The sequence below is a fragment of the Diadema antillarum genome, unplaced genomic scaffold, assembly GCF_040938485.1.
Source record: "Diadema antillarum isolate AM-2024a unplaced genomic scaffold, OU_Dant_1.0 scf00000036, whole genome shotgun sequence".
NCBI classification, from domain to species: Eukaryota; Metazoa; Echinodermata; class Echinoidea; order Diadematoida; family Diadematidae; genus Diadema; species Diadema antillarum.
In genome coordinates, this window is record NW_027270925.1 from 4,568,888 (window position 1) to 4,589,763 (window position 20,876).

The 20,876-nt window shown below is 37.9% G+C and overlaps 1 protein-coding gene across 1 annotated transcript; it reads right to left on the reverse strand.

The window, feature by feature from the left end:
* Positions 1-241: 241 nt before the first annotated feature.
* On the reverse strand, positions 242-13,103 carry LOC139745487 (phytanoyl-CoA dioxygenase, peroxisomal-like). Its single transcript, XM_071655883.1, has 8 exons — positions 13,013-13,103; positions 10,214-10,398; positions 8,566-8,725; positions 6,806-6,887; positions 4,856-5,037; positions 2,912-3,061; positions 2,141-2,275; positions 242-345 (listed from the first exon to the last, which is right to left on the reverse strand). Exons 1-8 carry the CDS (start codon positions 13,049-13,051, stop codon positions 292-294), a joined length of 987 nt encoding a protein of 328 aa, XP_071511984.1. The 5' UTR covers positions 13,052-13,103; the 3' UTR covers positions 242-291.
* Positions 13,104-20,876: the final 7,773 nt, after the last annotated feature.

A 20,876-nucleotide genomic window follows, 5' to 3' on the forward strand; every position in this document is an offset into this window, starting at 1 on the left:
TGCTTAGATTCCATAAATTTAACCACTTTCGTCTACTCTTTCTATAATATGAGTTATGCACAGAAATTTAGAAGTACCAATTCTGTGATGAAAAGATAATAACTTCTGCAGGAAAATCCTCCAGAACTTTACTAATTAATAATACCAGTACTGCTGTGCAAACATTCTCTACAGCACACACATAACACACACAGGCCAGGTACTACCGCCACCTCAGATTAGTGTATAAATTGCTTGCACATTCAGCTGCTAAAGATTGGGAAGCATTTCATCTTCGCGATCACAAAAGGTTTACAGGTTGATGCGTTCGCCTTGGACCAGACGTCCTTTGAGAGCCCACAAATCCTGTATAGCAAAACAGTCGTGACACAAAAATAACACACAGTCATCATTCAAAATACACACAGAATAAGACATTAATAGGTATTCCACCTAATACCAAGATGACATGGATCTCCTTACACTTTGCATGGCATTAATAAAGGAGACATCTGGATGATTTTCAGACTTTTACATTTGAACAACTATAGATTAGTTATAAAGAGTACAGAGTTTCGGAATTCATAATGACTGGGATGAAGAATAAGAATGTTTCCAAAATTTATAACAAATTGCAATGAACAAGGATGATGACATGGCAGCCTCATCATAAGAATGCATGAGTCGGGGCTCAAGGAAGGAGAACAAAAGAAGAAGGCATGCACAGATTCTACACAGGTGAACTTGTTAAGCAAGCGGCATTCTATTGTCATGGAATTACACTGTCATCGTCATCAACACTGTTCAGTGTAATTTGTTAACAAAAAATTTAAGAGTATTGATTTCTCTGCTCAGGGACCACAATAAATTCCATAAATCTACACATGGAGCGGTCAATTTATATACATACAGCATCTGTATCTTACAATCCTTAATCACATGTGTCTGGATAAAAGAACCATGTAATCTTTGAAGCCATTCATATTACTTTGAGTATGATATTGACACAGATTGACACAGATCCACTGCTAATGACAGACCACATTCACAAGTTACCTTTACACGTTCAAAGATTAAACAACAAAACTCACTGACACACGAAGAAAGCATAATTCATTGATGATGGTCACTTGATTAAGAAATTGTACCATGATTATGAGAGGCGATGACATTATTGAACCAATGTTAAGTAAAAACCAGGTTGCTTCGCCTCCATCAGGAAAGAAAATACACACAATCCAAGCTCTTCAATAGAAACCTTTTGTTATACCAAAGTTGGCCAGGAAAGAGGTGATGTAGACAAAGACATGGAACACTTTAACTGACACTAGCACACACACAGCAGGTGGCACACACATACAAACATCATTGAAAAGGCAAAACATACAACCTCTTGTCAGAATGAAAATAAGCCCAAAAGCCCCAACTACAATAATGCAATATTTTTTTCTTATTTCAATTTCAATTTTTTTTTCACAGTAAATGATTGACAATTTGCCATGCATCAATGCAATTAAAATATCCAGTATTCTTGCCCAGATTACATAATCCTACTGTAAATGCTAGAATAGCATGCTGTCCCTAGAATACACATACAACTGTATGACAGTGAAAAACACCATCAAAGTATTCTTGTGAAAAATAACTCAATTAATTTGATCTGACTCCATTAATTTTGTAATTTTCATTGTAGTTTTCGAAAAGAAAATAGTAATCTTGATTCATGCATGATTTCAATGCCATATACATGTATGATGCAAGTTCTTTTATTTCAATGAGAAGTACACAATATATGCTCCTTATATGAGTGTGCTCATGCTAATGTAAATGTATGATATATGTGTGTATGTATGTTACGGAATGCTTGTTAGCATATAATGATATATACAGTCAACCTTGACTAAGTTGAATCTATTAGAACTGAAGAAATAGCTTTGACTTCTGAGGGATCAAAATCACTAGAATATAAAGCCTTATGTGAGGTCAACGTAAGCAAGGTTGACTGAATATCTAATTCATTCAATCTATATTAGCTTTCTGTATGAAAGTTTGCAGTGAACAAAATGGCTGTTTGCTATGAATTAGAGGGTGCCATCTCTGGACTACGGCCCACACAAACCAAGGATTGTGAGCAAAATATCAGTCTATGACAGGAACTTACCTCGAAGGAAATCTCTACTTGATCCCCAAGCTTTTTCTTGGCCATTTGATTCACCTCCTCAGCGATGACCTCCTGCGTGGTTCCCATTACATCAATGTAGTGGCAGTCAGAAGATGCATAGTGGCATGAGATGGCCTGTAATCATGGAGGAGCAGCTGCTGAGCATTACCTTCTGACTTTTCTCATGAAAATCAATATGATGCCAATCGTTTTGTGTTTGCTGAGGTCTAAGTAGCATGCACTGCAGGTCAGTCTTTCTGTGAATCAATTTCATTCTTTTAAAGATATTTATTTATCATTACAACTTTTCTCTTTAATTTCACTCAGAATGAAACAAATATCAAATAACTTTAGTACACAAGTACTAGATTTAACATCAAACTTGTATATGTGCTGACTGATTAATCCAAACTGCGATGTGACATACTACACATCATGAGTATAAAGAGCACACAAGGGTACAATGTAATGGACATGTGTTTATGCTAACAAATTAATAATGGTAAGGTCCTCTTGGTAGTTGTGCTTACACCGATTAGGCTACTCTAAGTAGATAAGTCAACATTGTAATTTCAAATACATGTAATAGCATGTAAGTAAAACTCGTGGTATCAAAGAAATAAAAAAACAAAAGCAGACAAAAAATAAAAATAGGCAAAAAAAAAAAAGAGACTGAATGAGTGGAAAACTTTTTTTTCTTTGATTGTGCAAAGCATTACTCGCAAAGGCAAATGGGCAAAAAAAAAAAAAAATGAAGAGGAGAAAAATCACCTTTCTGAATCCAGTGGTCTTGTTGGCACCTGAGCCATGGAGGAGAAGTGGATGGAAGAAGACAGTGTCTCCCTTCTCCATCTCCAGGTGCACTCGTGGCATGGACTCATCGTAGTGGAGCACACCATGGTACGCCTTGTTCACACCCCCCTGACGAAACAAATGGAGGGCAGCATTTGCTCATAAGTTTGCCAATGTGATTTCATTGTCTATTACTACATGCTCTCCAAGAGATTGCCCTTGATTTCTATGATTTCATTGTTTTGGCACAGGCACATTACAATCTGTTTCCGGATGACCTTCAGTGGCATCACTTAAGTGTCTTCAACTGTTTCATTCTTTACATCTAATGTACAAATACAGACATCTTGACTTCCTGCTCAAGTTATTGTTGCTGATAATGGCATGAAGTTGGACATAGAAGTGAGGCATTAAGTATTTGTTCTGAATTTATAGTGTCACTACCTAGAACTGGCTGTAGCTTACTGTAGTTGACAGTGCCGCAGCCCATAAAGCAGTAAGTGACATGGGTTCAAATCCCAAGCTGGTTCCTTCTCTTTCACTTGGTCCTCATCGATAACACAGATTAAAAGGACGGGATAGGTTTGGCTGAGATAGGGGATTCAGGGCCCCATTTCATAAAAGATGCTAAGATGGCAACTCTTGCTGTAATGACAACTTCCAATAGCAACAGCCAATCAGGAAGCTGGATTCTTGTTGTTACTATGACAATTGTCATTCCAGCAACAGTTGCTATCATATCAACTTTTTTATGAAATGGGGCCCAGATTTTTAATTTTCTGTGAGATAAATAGAAACCACTCATAAAATATTAACAAGCACACAATTCTAAGAGGTATTCAATGTTGATTTGATGAAAATTGGTTTTGGTATGACCGAGATATCCCAAAACAGAGGAAAGCAAAGTGGTCCTAATAAAAGGGCGTCCAACTTTTTATTAGGATCTCTTTGTTTCTGAATATCTCGGCCATTTCAAAAACAATTTTCATCAAACGAGCTTCAAATTCCTCTTAAAATTGTATGCTCTTTCATATTTCATACGAGGTTTCTCATTATCTCACTTGGAAAGTTGGAAACCTGAAGGCAAATCTCATCCAAAGCTACACCATCCCTTTAAGCTCCCGGTATTGTTCAAGGAGAGTTACAGTAAAACAAGAATAAAACCTCTAGAACTAAACTTTCTTAAAAAATAAATAAATAAAAACACCTTTCAAGTTATAACATTGTTCACTATTGAGCTTGGTAAAATCTATGGCAGTGTTTATTGCTTTCTGTTTGCTTGTTTATTTTCCTTTCCTTTGAAGAAGATATCTATAAACACACACACAACCTACACAAATATCCATCAGTGGAGGTGCAGGTTAAACCTTGATTTAAATGGGAAACAAAATATGCTGCTCAAGATTTTCAGTAGTTTAATAATCTTTTGTAGAACAAGACTCGAGGTACGTATATCACACTTGGTATTCCTTTGTGTAGCATTGACAAGTCAATATCTCCGTATTTGGTTTTTAACCAGCATGCATTGAATTTCAGCTCAAATAATCAATGGTTTTGCTTATTTTATTTCATTAAATGTCTATTGCAATCACTGTCTTGCAGGCTATACAAAATACACAAAATTACTATTGCATACTGCAACCACAAATGAAATGCTGTGACATACATGTAAAGGCTGTCATCTCAATCTATAATGTTGCCCTGAACTATAAGAACAAATATTCCTATTTATTTCTATTAACCAAAATGCAATTGATCAGTAACATGCAAATCACTGATCTCCTTGCATCCCAACACTGAGAAAAGAAAAGAATGAAAAAAACAAAAATCGTGCAATACCAGTAACTACGTCCATGGCAATGCTAAGAATAACAAGCAATTTATGTCATTATGGTCCAGTACAATGAGTACAGTTCTTCTCACCTTCCACTTGGGGTACCCATGCTCCAAGAGGTGATCCTTATGTGATCCAGGAATGACTACCAAGCAGCCATTGGCAATGTGCACCTTCTCCATGGCAGTCCAGGAGCACACAATGCGTTCTGCTGGACGGAATGGGAAGTAGTGAAGGTCCTGGTGCATTGGATGCCGAGAAGTCTTGGTTCCTGGAAGCATAATTTACATTTACAGATGAAACAAAAACCCAGCATTAGTGCTTTAAAATAGTTCTAATATGTGAATTAGGGAAAGAAATAGCCACTGTAAAAATTTGAATCTGTATATTCGATGTCAAGTATTGTTAAATACTCAAAATGTGAATGATATGTATAATAAAACTGTTTCCAGACTAAATCGTCTGCAGCTATGGTATACACTACTGAGAAAAATATTGATCTCTCCTTATATTTTAGGCTTTATTGTGAAAATTTTATATGGTAGGGTGTTCTGTGATACAACAGACCTACACATATGCATGAAATGTGATATCTTGAACACTTTTTAAATCACTGCTCCCAAAGGTAAACAGGACCTTTAATAAACTGTATTTCATACACACATTCTAATGTATGCAAGGGAGTTGATGACAGTGTCACATCAAAAGCCAAAACACAGTTCTCAGATGGGGGCTAAATTCATCTCCAACCATTTTTGGAATTTGCTTGCAATGCACTGAAAAGCTCTACAAAGAAATTTGGCTGGCTGACACAATTTGCCATGATATTGATATTATTTTAAAATATTTTGAGATCAAAGGTGTCAAACAATTTCCATTGAAGTACACAACTTTTATTTTATTCCTGGCACCCCCCCCCCCCCTATTCAGTAGCAGGTATGTATGTGAAATCATGACCGATCGTACCCTAGCAATTATATTTTCCACCAAGCGCCATACACTCTAGCACAGATCTGTGGATATTGCTGTGGCCCAATGTGTTCATTATCAATAATCAATTATTTAAAGAATGCATAGCAACCATGATTGGGTATAAAGCTCTGAGATTGCAGTATTTACAATGAACCCTTTTCACTAGTATTTCACATTTCTATCATTACCCAACTGAAATCATGCTATCACAGTGGTACTTCACATATTTTTTTTTCTATGCATATGTACATTTCAAAGCAAGAATTGACAGTTATGCAGGCATCTGCAAACTATTGTTTCACTTTAAAAGAGAGCATGAGACATATAATGTCATCAATGTTTTCTAAAGCAAACAGAAATTAAATCTATACTGTTTTGTTTTATTTCTTTATTTAAGACTGCTTGTATGCACATGGATTTTTCCTTCCCTCTCTGAGCATTACCATTGGAATAAATTAAGGTGTACAACTCTGCAGACACCAACTGACATGGGAAATAATGTGGAAAAGAGTTTTTGATTTATATTAATAAGAATGATTGCTTGGGCTAAATGACAATGATGGCATTTGAAGACGCTTCTTTCTGATATAACATTCTGTGAAGATACAGAGAGAATACAAATATATTATAGTATATACATAGAAGGACATGCAAGGAAAACACTAGAATGCAGAATTGGCAATGGGGGTGGGGGGGGGGGGGGGGGGGGAGGGGGACACGGTGCTGAGTTCATTATATAGATGGTCCATTCCCATGATTCAAATCTACATGATAATACACTCCCACGATCCTAATTTGCATTGCAAGGAACAAAACGTTGCTATTCCCTGCATAACAGCTATTTACTTAGATCTGAGCAATCACCTTCATGTGTTTGTGTGATTAGTCATAAAGGTTAGATCCTTTACCATCCCAAAGACTGCTATTAGAATTCAAAGTTAACCCATTGAGGATGAGTCCCAAGTATACTTGGGCAAGTGTCTATGGAAAATGCGTGATGAAGCAGAATCAAACCATCCTCAATGGGTTAATCTTGGTTATACATATCTGTGATAGTTCATAATCACCTGGGTCGGGTGGCTTGTTGATTAGCATTGTGTGCATTGCCATGATGTTTGGACCAACAAAGCACTCCGCATATTGAAGGATCTGCAAAGATGAACAAGGCACACAAAAAGTGGTTAGAGAGATACAGCAATATTTGCAGTAAGCCTGGACATTTGAGATTTGGGGCCACACTTTGGGTATCTTCTGGTTGTCAAAAAAGCATTTTGGTTTTCTTCCTCTGGAGCTGATTGATCTGCATCAAGCCTGGACATTGATCTTTGGCCATGTCCCCAATAACTAGGTAACCAGGCAGTACAGGCCAGTGTAAGCAAGAACGTTTAACACAAGATTAAGGATGATAATAAGCCCCAGGAGAATATAATGGAGCATGTTTGATCAGTCCCTATCTGCATCACAGTGTTATTCCTGCATCAGATATTTTTCTAGATCACAGCATTGCAATTGCAGAGAGATTTTTTTTTTAAAATAGAAGTTGCAAGGGATGTAGTTCACAGAACACATTGTACATGAGCTATGTTTAGAACACTACAATGGGTAAACTTTCGCGGTTTCCATCGGTGCCGACTTTTTTGCGTGTGTTTACTTTCGCGGTCGGTAATGATAGCGTTGTAACAAGCGACGGGTTCAAAACATTTTCGTGTGATGTTAAATTCGCGGTTTAACCTCAAAGTGCGAAAAGCGCGAAAATAAAACCACCGCGAAAGAAACCACGTATACAGTATTGTATTGTATTCTCCCCAAATTCTGAATTAGAACACTTAGCTAGGGATGGTACAGTATTGATGGAGATGAAAATTGGGCTTTAACTTTTTTTGAGAGATACCAAGAAAACACTTATGAATAGTACAGAGCATACCATTTTAAGAGAAAATCAAAGTTTATTTAATGAAAATCGGGTTTGGAATAGATGAAACATCCAAAAACAAAGTAAAACAAAATGATCGTAATAAAAGGTGGGTCCCACACTTTATTAGGATCACTCAATTTTGGATATCTAAGCCATTTCAAAACCAATTTTCATCAAACAAACGTTGAAATCCTCATTGGAATTACATGCTCTTTCATATTTTATGAGAGGTTTCTCACTGTCTCACCAAAAAAAAAAGTAAAGAACCTGAAGTTGCTGTAAAAGTGGAAATTTTTGCAGCGTTGAAATTTTCGCGCATTTCGCGCAACTAGAAACTAGCGCGAAAATAAAAGCACGCGAATATTTTTGCTTGCCATATGTTCCTGTGCGTGATATCTTGATTCCGTGGAATTAAAAACACGCGAAACTCTTCTTACCCGGCCAAACGCAAAAAATTAGTCACACTCTTACAGTAAGTCTCAACCAAAACTATACGATCCCTTTAATTAAGATTTTATTCCTTTCCAATCCCACACGCTATTTCATCTCTTGCAGACAGGAAAGAACCTCAAGCTGTTTGCCCTGTAGTAGATTTCGCATAGGCATTTACAATGTAAGTGTTTCCATACAAGGGCCAGGTTAAGTAGCTCCACACAAACATACAAGCAGTATAAAATCATGACTTACAATACTAATGGAACATTTGTTTGTCTAGCCATTGCCAAGTACATATATATGCATCATAATATTATGTGTGTGAACTACAAGCACCAACAAGCTTCTGAGCAAAGGTGGCTGCATTTAAAAAAAAAAAAAGTCTCTCAAGAAATCACACCAAATATTCACGTGACAGCAGTTGACACAAATCACTCAGAAAGAAACCAAAGTCCTGAATGACAATATCAAGGTTACCTCTGGGAGGGTGCAGTATGAGAACAAGGTTTCATTCTCATGGAAGTCCTGAATCTTGTTGACAGCTCTTTCTCCACTTGAAGTTCGAAGGGCGATGTCCTTCATTACGATCATTCCCGAAGATTTCTTGCCTAACTTGCAAATTTGGTCAAACTCCTCCCTACCAATCAGAATAGAAATCACCACTAACAATGAACTCACACACTGTACTTTTAATACTATTGACTTGTTTCTGTGGTGATGGTGTTTGGAGGTGTTGATACTTTCCACATCTCGAACATTAAAAAGAAAAAAACCCACACACATAAAGGAGGATGAACCCTTATGTTTACGAACGCTTATTAAGGGCACTTTGAAAGCAAAAGGCCAACCTTCTGCTTTATACATAGTGAGATTTCCCAGTCGATTGTTTTTATTCTACTTCATTCTTATTTTCTTTCTTCAGTACTATCAAACATAACTTTATGCCAAAGCCCCATTTCATGAATGTTGTTTTACAACTTGTTTTACATGAAGGTATAACTCTTTAAATCGTTCACTGTGTCACTGCTTTTTGCGATACAAAATCTTCAACGAGTGGCTGCTGCTTGGCTTCCTCCAGTAATAGTAATCATTGCAATGTTTGAAGCATTATTTTGCAATGTAGGGCGCAATTTTCTAGTGCATGTCTAGTATCATTTTGCAGCTACTTGGTAAATTCAATAAAATGACAACTCCTATATCTACAAAGTGCCATTTCTTATAAAGATTTTGGCTCTGCTATTTAAATAATTTTCTGTACACAAGATTGAATCATTTGATCTGCTCGATAACGGAGAAAAAGAAAAGAAGGAACAAATCATGAATGCTTCAACCTGTCAGCAACTGCACACCAGGCACTACGTGCACATGTTCTACCAACTGAGCTAAAGGAAGTTTATGGAAGTTACATTGTACATGACAAGAACAAAACCTAAGATACTGCTAGCTCTCCCTCTGATTTTCTTTCTATCCAGTTTCTAGTGTTCCAGTGTCTGACTTAAACTATTTAAGTAGCAAAAGTGAAAAAAATATAATTTTGGAGGGGTGTATAACTACAGATATAACTGTGACCTCACATCACATAGTCATCAAAACCTACAGGACAAGATTACTTCTCAAACAGAAGATCAGAATCTTGACTTCCAGCATAATTTCTCTTTTTTTTTTTACATAAAGTGGAAGGAATTTGAAGAAATGTTCCCATCTACGTATGTGATACTGACTCATTCCTTGCTTGACCCAAGACACAGGAAGAAGACAAAGAAACTTAATAAAAATAATTTTAAAAAAAAGAAGATTTGAATCTGAGCACCTAAATAATGGTATTGTTACATCATTCTGAAACTGGGTATCCTAGTACCACATTCTATTCTTGAAATGAACATTTCAATGCTACTCGACTGTCATCTCTTTACAAGGTTAAACGAAAATCAACCAAGTGTGACTTATTTCAGGTGTCATTAAAAATCATGTCTGGCAGCCAAAGGCTGAATTGCACATATTTACAATCATAACCATAAAAACAGATTATTTTAGTACTCTGAAAAAAAAACCAACAATAATCATGAAGACATGATAACAACACAAAGGAATGTTTTTACTGTTTCAGCCGTTTTGGGTGTCTCACCTGTATTTTTCAATCTTGTCGTGAGGAACTAGGTCTTTGATGACCAGATAGCCATTGGTCTTGTAAAATTCCTCTTGCACTGGGGTGAGAAAGGAGTTCTTTACGACGTAACCAATGGTGTCTGCAGAAGGCTGACTTAAATCCACTCCGACTGGCAGGGCATCACTCGATGTCTGGTTAGGAGACTAGGCATGGCATTGTTGTGTCAAGGTGAATAAGACTGGTTGATCATGTAAACACTCAAATAATCATTTCATGAATGTGACTGACTTACTGTATACAGAAGATTTTACAGGGGAGTAAAATAGGCAGACAGCATTTCCAGTCTAGGCCACACACATGATTTTCATGGTAAAGGGCATCAATATGCTATCTGCTCACTTTCATCAAAGAACTGCTACTTTAGTGATGTTGTTAACAACAAGTCTCTCTTTCTTTAGATCTTCATGACTGATCTACTGCTTGTGGGTAAATAACAAAATGGTATCTTAAACAAAAAAAAAAAAAAAATGGATATACAGTGTACAGTGTATAAATATTATTTGGGTTAAATTCTCTGAGCACACCATTCTGTTTTTTAACCAGCATTCACAGATTATGATAGTTTCATTGTGAAAGAGTTTGGCAATTGTGAGAGGCACTTCAAGGCAAATCACTATACTTTGTTTACAATGTTTGCACAGCATATTCAGCACATACACTTTGTGGATCTGGGTGTCTTCTCATTGTTTTATGGCATGCAACCTTGGAACTTCTGATTGCATTTACAGCCTTAACAAATTTTTGGTTTATGGTCATGCTACACGTAAGAAGTAGATTTCAGAGTAACCCACTTACATTTGTGAACATGTACACACCTGTACATTCTGCAAATACTGTATCCCTAGTGATAGTACTACTGCCACTTTGACTGGGCTTTGTGTAGGCTTGCTATAATATTATCAGGCTCTATGAATCAGGAACCACCCCACCCATTTGACTCTTCAAGTCCAACAACAACAACACCACCAAAATAAATGATCACGGTAATACTGATAATGATAATTATAGAAGTCTAAGTATTAAAACAAACAAACAAACAAACGAGACCCATGAATTCCTGCGGGTCCCGTTCGCACAGTCTTCACTTCCCATCAAAGCATAGGTGGGGCTAGGTTACCATTGATACTTGAGTAGCCAGACCCACCCTTTTGCCCCCCCCCCCCCCCCATACAAACACACACACACACACACACACACATTCCCACACAAAAACGTTCTGTAGCCCTGTATCTGCATGCTTCTGTAACACAGGAATTGCGACGCAAGAACGTTTTGAACGTTACTGAATGCTGAGTAAACTACCCAGTTGTCTTTTTTTTGGGGGGGGGGGGCACAGGATGACTATTTTTGGCAGGAGCACTTTCATTCATCAATAAAACAGCTAATAATGAATATCATGTGTGCTCAGTCTCACTAGGGATAGATCACAAGCAGGGATAATACTTGCAAGTGTTATGGGAAGTGACATTTATTGGACTTTTTCATCAATGAATGGAACAGCCCTCACAATAGACAGAAAGATCCGTCTGTCCGGAGGACTCTTTTATATTTTGCCATTAACGCTGTCCTCCGTAGACAGACGGAAGGTTGCAGTACCCATTGCTGTGTGGATGTTCTTAACCACTGTCTCTATGGAAAATTGGGTGAGGTACCTCACCCTTCTCGATTGCGTCTAATTCACGGCCCTAGGTCGGCACATTTAAGCTTGTATGGTGAATTTATTTTTTTAAGAATACGTTACACTCACCAGATTCATGAATAATCCAACATTTTAGGAGAATTTTCAACGTAAAACACAGCCTGTCGCGTCGTCACATTCAAACTGCAGAAACATACACTATGAATCTATTAGCCAATCACATGCGAGGTAGTTTCTACGTGTTTGTTTTACTAAAACACGTACCTCGCATGTGATTGGCTTAGCAATTGTTATAGATTCAAAATGGCGACTTACTGCTCGCGAACGGCGATGTTGCGATATCGATAAAATTTCTGCATTATAACCGAGGTTATGTGAGTATTTTGATTGCACAATGTGAGAAATTTATCCCAAATATTGCTGCATAATGTGTCATGTCATGTCATACTTGTTTGAATGTAAAAAAGCTGTCTGAAATTTGGTTTATCGTAACGTTTGATCTGTGCGCGACTGCTCCACACAGGAGCCGCAATCATTGACTTCGGTCTGTATACGGAGGGGATCCGTGAAGCCAGACGCAGTCTCCGCGGAACATTCCCCGACGGACAGATACAGACCGATCTTTCGGTCAACCCTCACAACAAACAGGCACCCTGTACAAAACCTCCTGCAAACAGAGTATTGAACTCTAACTTTAGATTTGGGCACATCAAGGCAAATATTCAGGTAGAGAAATCTAGAGTCTTCAATCTGCACACCATTTGTCTGAACGACTATCAAACGTTTAGCTTCCAGAAACAAACAATTGCAATTGTAACCATCAGCCGTAGTCCCTATTTTGTTACAACTTCAATATTCCATTCACTGGTTCAAAAAAAGCATAGCTCTGCTAGCCTCTGCCATCGTTGGTCCATTTATGGACCATACTGCCATACGTATTAGAGAGCTAACAGTAATCAGTAACATTCTAGATTCACCTGTAGCCGTTAGCTGTTAAGTCAAGTGGTATGGAAATCATGCAGTTGAGCACAAGTACGTTAACATGTCGTAGTGACTCATCATTAGGGCCATCCGTTATGTATCAACATTGGGCTTCAAACATTGTAATGTAAGGATACAACATGATGAGCAGTATCCAAGTGACGTGCACAAACCATCAGTCGTTCGTGGGCCCTGCCCCTGCTGGACAGCCGACTCGTCGGGCCTGTAACGGGCTTCTCCGGCGTAGCCATGTCCATGACGCGTGACGCTGTCACCAGGGCCGTAGCCGGCAGGTAGAGCTAGAATGTTCCAGTAGACACTAACGTTAGATGTCTATTGACGTTGTAGGACAGAGTCTCCTAAAACTTGTCTCACTCAGCTTCTGCTGGTAGGTACATAGGCTTATTTACAGCAAACATAGACGTGTTCTTTCAAAGTGCCATACACCGTCGGTTGCGATCCTAGAAATCAACACAACAGCAAACTAGCTAGCGAGACCCAATTAAATCAACTACACACGTACAATGCGTCATCTTATGCAATCAAATGCATGCATCTTTCATATCGCGGATCGCGGACCAAATTCAACAACACGATATTGTACGAGTGCCCCTCTGGACGTAGAGGGCCATCTCTAATTTTTACCTTTCTCGAAGAGCCTTGATCCCCCTCCCTGCACCCCGGTGCACCACAGAACTCTTACCCTTGTAATTGCATCTTCTTCTTCTTCTTCTTCCGTGTACAGTCCACTAAATGGTGCAGGCATATACAGTGTCATTAAAATGTCTACAAAGTCACTATTTACAGCTAAAAACACCCCTGGTTGTTAACGCAGTTGTATGTCTTGCACCCTCCTTTTGAATAGATCTAGCGAGGTGCAGTTGACAGCATCCAGAGGAAGGCTGTTCCACAATCGGATGGCATCTGGGAAGAACGATGATTTGTAACATTTTGTTCTTGTGTGAGGGACAACAAGTTTCAGGATATGTCCACGATGCAAGTACGGAGATGGTGCAGGTACTGTCCGTGGGATGTCCACTAGTCTAGGGAGTTCATGACCCGGTACATCATTACCGCCTTAGTACAAAACGTGCGAAACGTCGCTGGACTTTCTCTGATTTGGTGATGTGCACCTGTGTAGAGGGGTCCCAGACAGTACAGGCATATTTTAGGATAGGGCGCAACAGAGTTGTGTAACACAGGATTTTTGTTTTCCTTGGGAAGGCGTTGATGTTGCTTCTGAGGAAGGCTGATGTTGAGTTTGCTTTCTTGCTTATTAGGGTATTTAACATGATGGTTCCAGCTATACAGCTGTATCAATACTCGAAACTCTTGCAAATGTACATCTTGTAAAAACTTAGCCCCCTTATATAGATAAGTTTATATTTCTGGTATTCTGGTACAGGTTAATCGACTGACAAGCAAAAAAAAACAAAAAAAAAAGAAGTTTAACCACCTTTCTGCTGCCACTTCCGAGGTAAGGAGGGCGGGGGGGGGGGAGTAGTTGACCCTTATGTATTCCTATATGTATTATGCAAAAAAAAAGGGGGGGCAAGTGGTTAGAACCTTATGTATTCCGATGTTAGTATGCAAACTGTATTTGCTCCCCCCCCCCCCCCCCCCTTTGCGCCGGCCTTGATATAGAGAAGTTATATCAATGTGTTAAGTTGTGCATGTTGTAACTATGATAACATTTTTACAGGTAGTCGAAAAGAGTGCATGCTCTTTTTTTTTAATGATCAATACATTTTTCATTTTGGTATAAAAAAAAAGAAACATCTTTTCGTCATGATAAGGTCCCATAATCACCTCCATCTCCCCCCTTTCTTGGACTGTAGATGTTGAGAAGGTGAGCTCTCATCACAATTCGCCTTCTTACCTCCTCGGACTCAAAAACTCTGAAAGAATACCATAACTATCTCGGCCGGGTTTCTCCAACTCACTCGCTTCTAGGATCAGAAAATGTCGAGGAGGCGAGGAACTATCTCGTCTGTTTCTTGGCAGGATATGCTAAGTTGCTCATTTCTTTTAGCTAGCGTATATGATATCATATCAGTTGCATGACTTATTCAGCCAGGAATGCTGTCATAAAAGAGGCACCTTGACATCCGTATACAGTGGTGCATGATTTCTTTAGAAATCATTGTAAGCTGCTGAGGTTGATGCTACACATAGGCGTAACCACAGAATGATTTCTGTTGGTGTAAAAGGCTGATGGACAGCGTAACGCACCTCGCTCATCACCTTTAACTGACTTTATTTTTTTTTTCCGACAGGGCCTTCCCAATCCATTCTGTATTATTATATTCAACAAAGTTTCCAAATGAGTTCAGTAGTGCAAAGCTAAAACAAACACAAACATTTTTTCTTTGTTTCGTCATCTCAAGTGCAATTTATTGACAGGTGAATAATGCTTTATCGCGTTGAGCCCCTCCCAAAACAACACAAAAACTAAGTAGAAGGTAACTGTCAACGATGAATTCTTCGTCACTGCTGACGTCCATATTAGTCCATATAGAAATTTATCTGTGGTTTTTGTTTTTCAATGTGTTGCCGTGCTGACTACTTGAATATAGAACACATACATAACGTATACCTCTAAGACACAAAGCTATAACACTAAAAACACGTCCAGAATGCCAAATGGTTTACTCTTATGTTAAGAGCAATGGAAAACAATTCTTTTCTCTGAATAGATATAGTGCAGGTCCTATCCTTAATCACTCAACAAGAGTAATTATGTACACTCTCTTCCTTATTCCGTTTCTCTTCTTCTGTCAAAGCACATCAATTAAAACAAGGCAAGTGCCATAATGTGTCTCGCTCATTTGCGTACAAGAAATTGTACGCGGATGGGATATAACAGATAAAAAAGAGATATAACAGATAAAAAAGAGATATAAAAGGGTAACAATTTATGGCAAAAAAGAAACGTGCCATAAAAACTTAACATTGGGCCCTTAAAGTTCGTTGACCCCTGCCTGTGACCATTGACCTTGTGGTGACCATCCACTCCCCAAGGGACGTCTACCATCCAAGTTTGGTCACAAACGGACCTATGGATCAAAAGTTATGACCCATAATAGAAACGCCCCATAAAAACTTAACATTGGGCTCTCAAAGTTCGTGGACCCCTGCTTGTGATCTTTGACCTTGTGGTGATCATCCACTCCCCAAGGGACATCTACCATCCAAGTTTAGTCACAAATGGAGTCATAGATCAAAAGTTATGACCCATAATAGAAAAACGCCATAAAAACTTAACATTGGGCTCTAAAAGTTCGTTGAACCCTGCTTGTGACCTTTCACCTTGTGGTGATCATCCACTCTCCAAGGGACATCTACCATCCAAGTTTGGTCACAAATGGAGTTATGGATCAAAAGTTATGACCCATAATAGAAACGCGCCATAAAAACTTAACATTGGGCTCTAAAAGTTCGTTGAACCCTGCTTGTGACCTTTCACCTTGTGGTGATCATCCACTCTCCAAGGGACATCTACCATCCAAGTTTGGTCACAAATGGAGTTATGGATCAAAAGTTATGACCCATAATAGAAACGCGCCATAAAAACTTTACATTGGGCCCGAAAGTTCATTGACCCCTGCCTGTGAGCTTTGACCTTGAGGTGACCTTCATATAATGTTGGTAAAACGTGAAACTTTGTATGACCCCTCTTCCCTCGCAGTTTGATTGCAACTGAAGCCCGGAGTAAAGAGTTATTGAAGTTTTTGTAGTGTTACGGAAAGACGACGGACGGACGGACGGACGGACGGACGACGGACGGACGACGGACTGACAGACGCCGCAGGCGATCCCTTAGTCTCCCCTCACCTCCGGTAGGCTCGACAAAAACTGCATTTGGGCCTACCTATATCTGGAAATTGAATATAATATACATGACTTTTGTATAATTTTGGTGGGCTGGAAACACATCAAATCCTGTTCAGATTGTATAGCCCTTTATGTTTATGTGATCTCTTCAGACTATACTATTAAAATCACGTTGTCATTATACAGGAAAAAAATTATATTTCCTGCCATCACATGATTTGTTTTATACATGCATGAGGTTAAACCATATACAGAAGCCTTTTCATTAACATAATATTCATTGTTAAGTAGAGTGTAAGCTCATTTTCTGGTTGGGAAGAGTGTTTAGATCAATATCCGACAATAAACTACTTCAGAGTTACGCATAGCATCTTCTTCCATTTTTATTTTTTTACACGAGCCTGCATAATCACGCAATATAGCACACTGCTCGCACGAAGCCTGTATCAAAATGGATCACCTTGGACTCATCTCATCACTGATAGTTGGAGTATATAACGTTCATTTGGTCATAGTGGCTCTTCAGTATAACAAACAAATGTGAAATTTTCCTGAGAAGCCAGCACAGTGCGACGAATCGAACTGGCTAGAAAACAAACGAATGCGTGACAAACACACCAAACAAGCAAACAGACAGACGTACATACAGACACCAACAATATAATAATGAAATATCTCTGAAGGCAATTTCGCACCCATACTGAGTAGAAGTAAAATCAAATGAATATGATTACCAGGAATTTCATAAAAATCAGACCTGAAAAAATTATGGAGTAAAATATAAAATAAATAACTTGGCAGCATGGTGTCACGAACAACTTGCTGTTGTTTGTGTTGCTTGTAAAGGTGCGTTTAAAATGTTATTAAACCCCCTTCTATATAGAATTAGGAGGGGCGCTAAACCAAGCGCCATTATTCGTTAGGTACCATAAAAACTTTCATTTTATATTTCATGTTTCATTTTATATAAACGGTGAGTAATCTATACGACTGGGTATGACAGACTATATGCACGGCGACCCTGTTTAATCTAATGACTGTAATCTATTATGACTGACATACGTGATACATCATTTTCGTCGAATGCATAACTTAGCATTATAAATTCGGCCAAGTTTTAGATCTAACTTCCCAATACTTATTTAGTCATGAATATAGAGAGAAGTTTTGAACTTAATCCATTGCCAATGTATGTTTGTCAATTCACGATGAAACTGTCATAAGGTCCTGTATACACTATCACATTTTTATACAATGTATTCTTACACACGTCTCTCATTAACTACAGTAACATTAAGTATCAAAATCATGGATCATAATCACATCAACCAGTGATGTGCAATGCCGTTCTGCATAAGCTACAAAATGTATCTTACGTGCTTATAAATTACTGAAATGGAACTGAAAAAAATTAAGTGAAAAGCGCGAGATACTATAATACCAACAGTACTTGCAAACCCCGTATACCCCCTTTTTTTCCTGGTTATTACATGCTTAACGCAGGGAGGTATACGACCCCTCCCCCCCCAAGCATGAGAAGACGTGCAGACCTCTGGTTGAGAAAAAAAAACCACACCATACAAGCTGTTTATTTATATTCTAAATGCCATTCCATCATTAAGACATGTTTGGATTAGCTTCAGATAGAGTAAAAATTACGGATCACGGACCCTGTCAAATTAAAAGTGGTAGGTTATTTTATTATAACAATCAGACCTAAAATAAGGTACAATGTAGTTGTGGTAGAATTTCCCTTATTTCATGGAAAAGCGATGTTGTTCGTCATCAATATCCAGACGAGGTGCTGATGATGTCATCACATCACAACCCTGCACCATTGGTTTGTATACACAATTGTAGTTCGACAAAGTCATCTTGCTTCCCTCGAAGATTTTACTCTTTTGATTCTGACCCAATGAGTCAATGTGAGTTATTCTATTCAAATTTCACACATGAACAGGAAATAAAGGTGGCACAGAAGTGGTAATTATAGGCAAATTCCTTTCATTATAGTTTTATCATTCCATTTCATTTCATTTATTCGCTTTTTATTATTCTGTATGACGCAGTACAAGTCATGCAGTATAGACGCGAAAGATATACAGTTTTGTTTGTTTGTTTGTTTGTTTGTTTGTTTGTTTGTTTTCTTCTTTCATTTCAAGAAAGGACATTACCTTCAAACTATTATGTTCGGGGGGGGGGAGGTTTAAGTTTGCTAACAATAAATCAAAACAGGATCTTTATCGTAGGCCCTATTACATTATGCGAATAGACCACTGATACAGAATTTCGACATCCTGTTGCCCCTTCTATTGCCATGCACCAGCTTCTTAATTACGTACATGCGATTGTGGCAAATATTACAGTTTGGTGAAACTATGATGTTATTTTCACGTCGGACTTCGCTGAGGCATTCTTTACGTTAACAGTCACCTTGAAGATGTGCAGAATTGCACAATTAAAGACTGCAAAAGAGAAAAAAGAGAGAACAGAATATAAATCTTACACTAATTGACAAATAAGTGGGTTTTTTTCGTGGTTGATACGCCTCATCTTCCTATCATAATACATCATCATCATAAGTCTTCCAAGAATTCGTGTGGAAAGAGGCGACTGTTTGATTTATTTGACTAAGAGTTTATATACTCATATAAACACGGACCGAATCCTGTGAATAATTATAGTTGTTTGCTTTACTTCAACCCTTTTGTTGATATTTCATCTCATTATTGTTATCTATTTATTGATTATTATTATCATTATTATTATTATTATTATTATTATTATTATTATTATTATTATCATTATTATTATCATTATTATTATCATTATTATTATTATTTTTTCCGTCAAACATCATATGAGCAAAAAGTCCTCTGAATGTGTTTGCAGTGCGAGTACTTGTAATACATAGACCCACTTGTTACCCACGAAATTGGAAGTGTCAAAGTGCATATCAGTAAGTCTGGACGTGCTGAAGAACGAGGGCCGGGCGCGCTGCATGTGCGGCTGTTGAAAGTTGAAAGTTGAAAGTTTATTGACTCATCAATCACCCCATTTGGGGTATGCGAGTTCAAAAGCATTATATTATACAAAATATGTGAAAACATTACACAAACATAACGTGTACAGAAACGTTACATACAGGCACCTCCTGCGAGCACTAAAACACTGAACTCATAAATACAATCGTATATACAAAATTTCCTAATATCATGCCTACCAACTAAATTTTCATATCTACACACAAAAAAAAATAAAAGTCCTACGAAAGAGACTGTATTTATAATACTCTTTGAATAAGCCCTATGTGATTAATCACTTTTCAAAATATTTAACAATTTGTCCTCACCATTTAAGGTACTGTTTACCATTGGGAGCAGTGATTTAAAAATTGTTGAGATATCACATATTTTGATGCATGTGTGTAGGTCAGGTGTATCACAAGACATCCTACAAGATAAAAAATTTACAATATAGCCTAAAGTATAAGGAGATATCATTATTTTTCTCAATATTTAGAACCATGATATTATAGACTGTTTAGTCTATAGAGACATTTTATTATAACCATTGTTAACATTTTGTATATTTAACTACTTTTATATACTATAACATTATTGATTATACTGATTCAAATTCTTACATAGATTGTTTCTATCCTTGACTCACATTTTAGAACTACAAGCGTATTTTGAAGCACTAAAGCTGGGTTTTTGTTTTATCTGCAAATGGTAAATTATGCCTTTAATGTCTCTTTAGTATATAGTCATTAAAAAGTAAATCCCTATTTATCATGCGATGTGGGATGATGCGAACCCTATTGGTTCAAGTTCAATAACGTAATCCAGTTCCTTTGCATGGGCCACGCATCTACTCCTAGCTTGAGGTAACGTCAAGGAAGGGCTCGCAAAGAGCAGGGTGTTTTGACCCGGTGAAGTGGTCCCGCCTCACATCCAACTGGACCCCATGGAAGACCAGCTTAGCAGAGCTGAAAATGGGCTATCCAGCCATCTTCTCAGATGGAAAATGAACAAACAGACAAAACACACACACAAAAAAAACACAAAACTAAACAAAGGAGAACTAAAAGCCACTGCTAGGCATAGTGATGCTGCCCTGCCAAAACATCTCACTACTAATCATCACATGGTTTGTTTGATGCGT

Bases quoted from the DNA above. Each gene is read 5' to 3' on its own strand.
- LOC139745487 (XM_071655883.1), bottom strand. From the start codon at position 13,051: ATGGTTTGTGCACGTCACTTGGATACTGCTCATCATGTT. The intron at 6,888-8,565 runs GTAACCTTGATA...TCATCTTTGCAG, and splicing joins CATACTGCACCCTCCCAGAG to ATCCTTCAATATGCGGAGTG. The intron at 2,276-2,911 runs GTGATTTTTCTC...CCATGATTACAG, and splicing joins AGACCACTGGATTCAGAAAG to GCCATCTCATGCCACTATGC.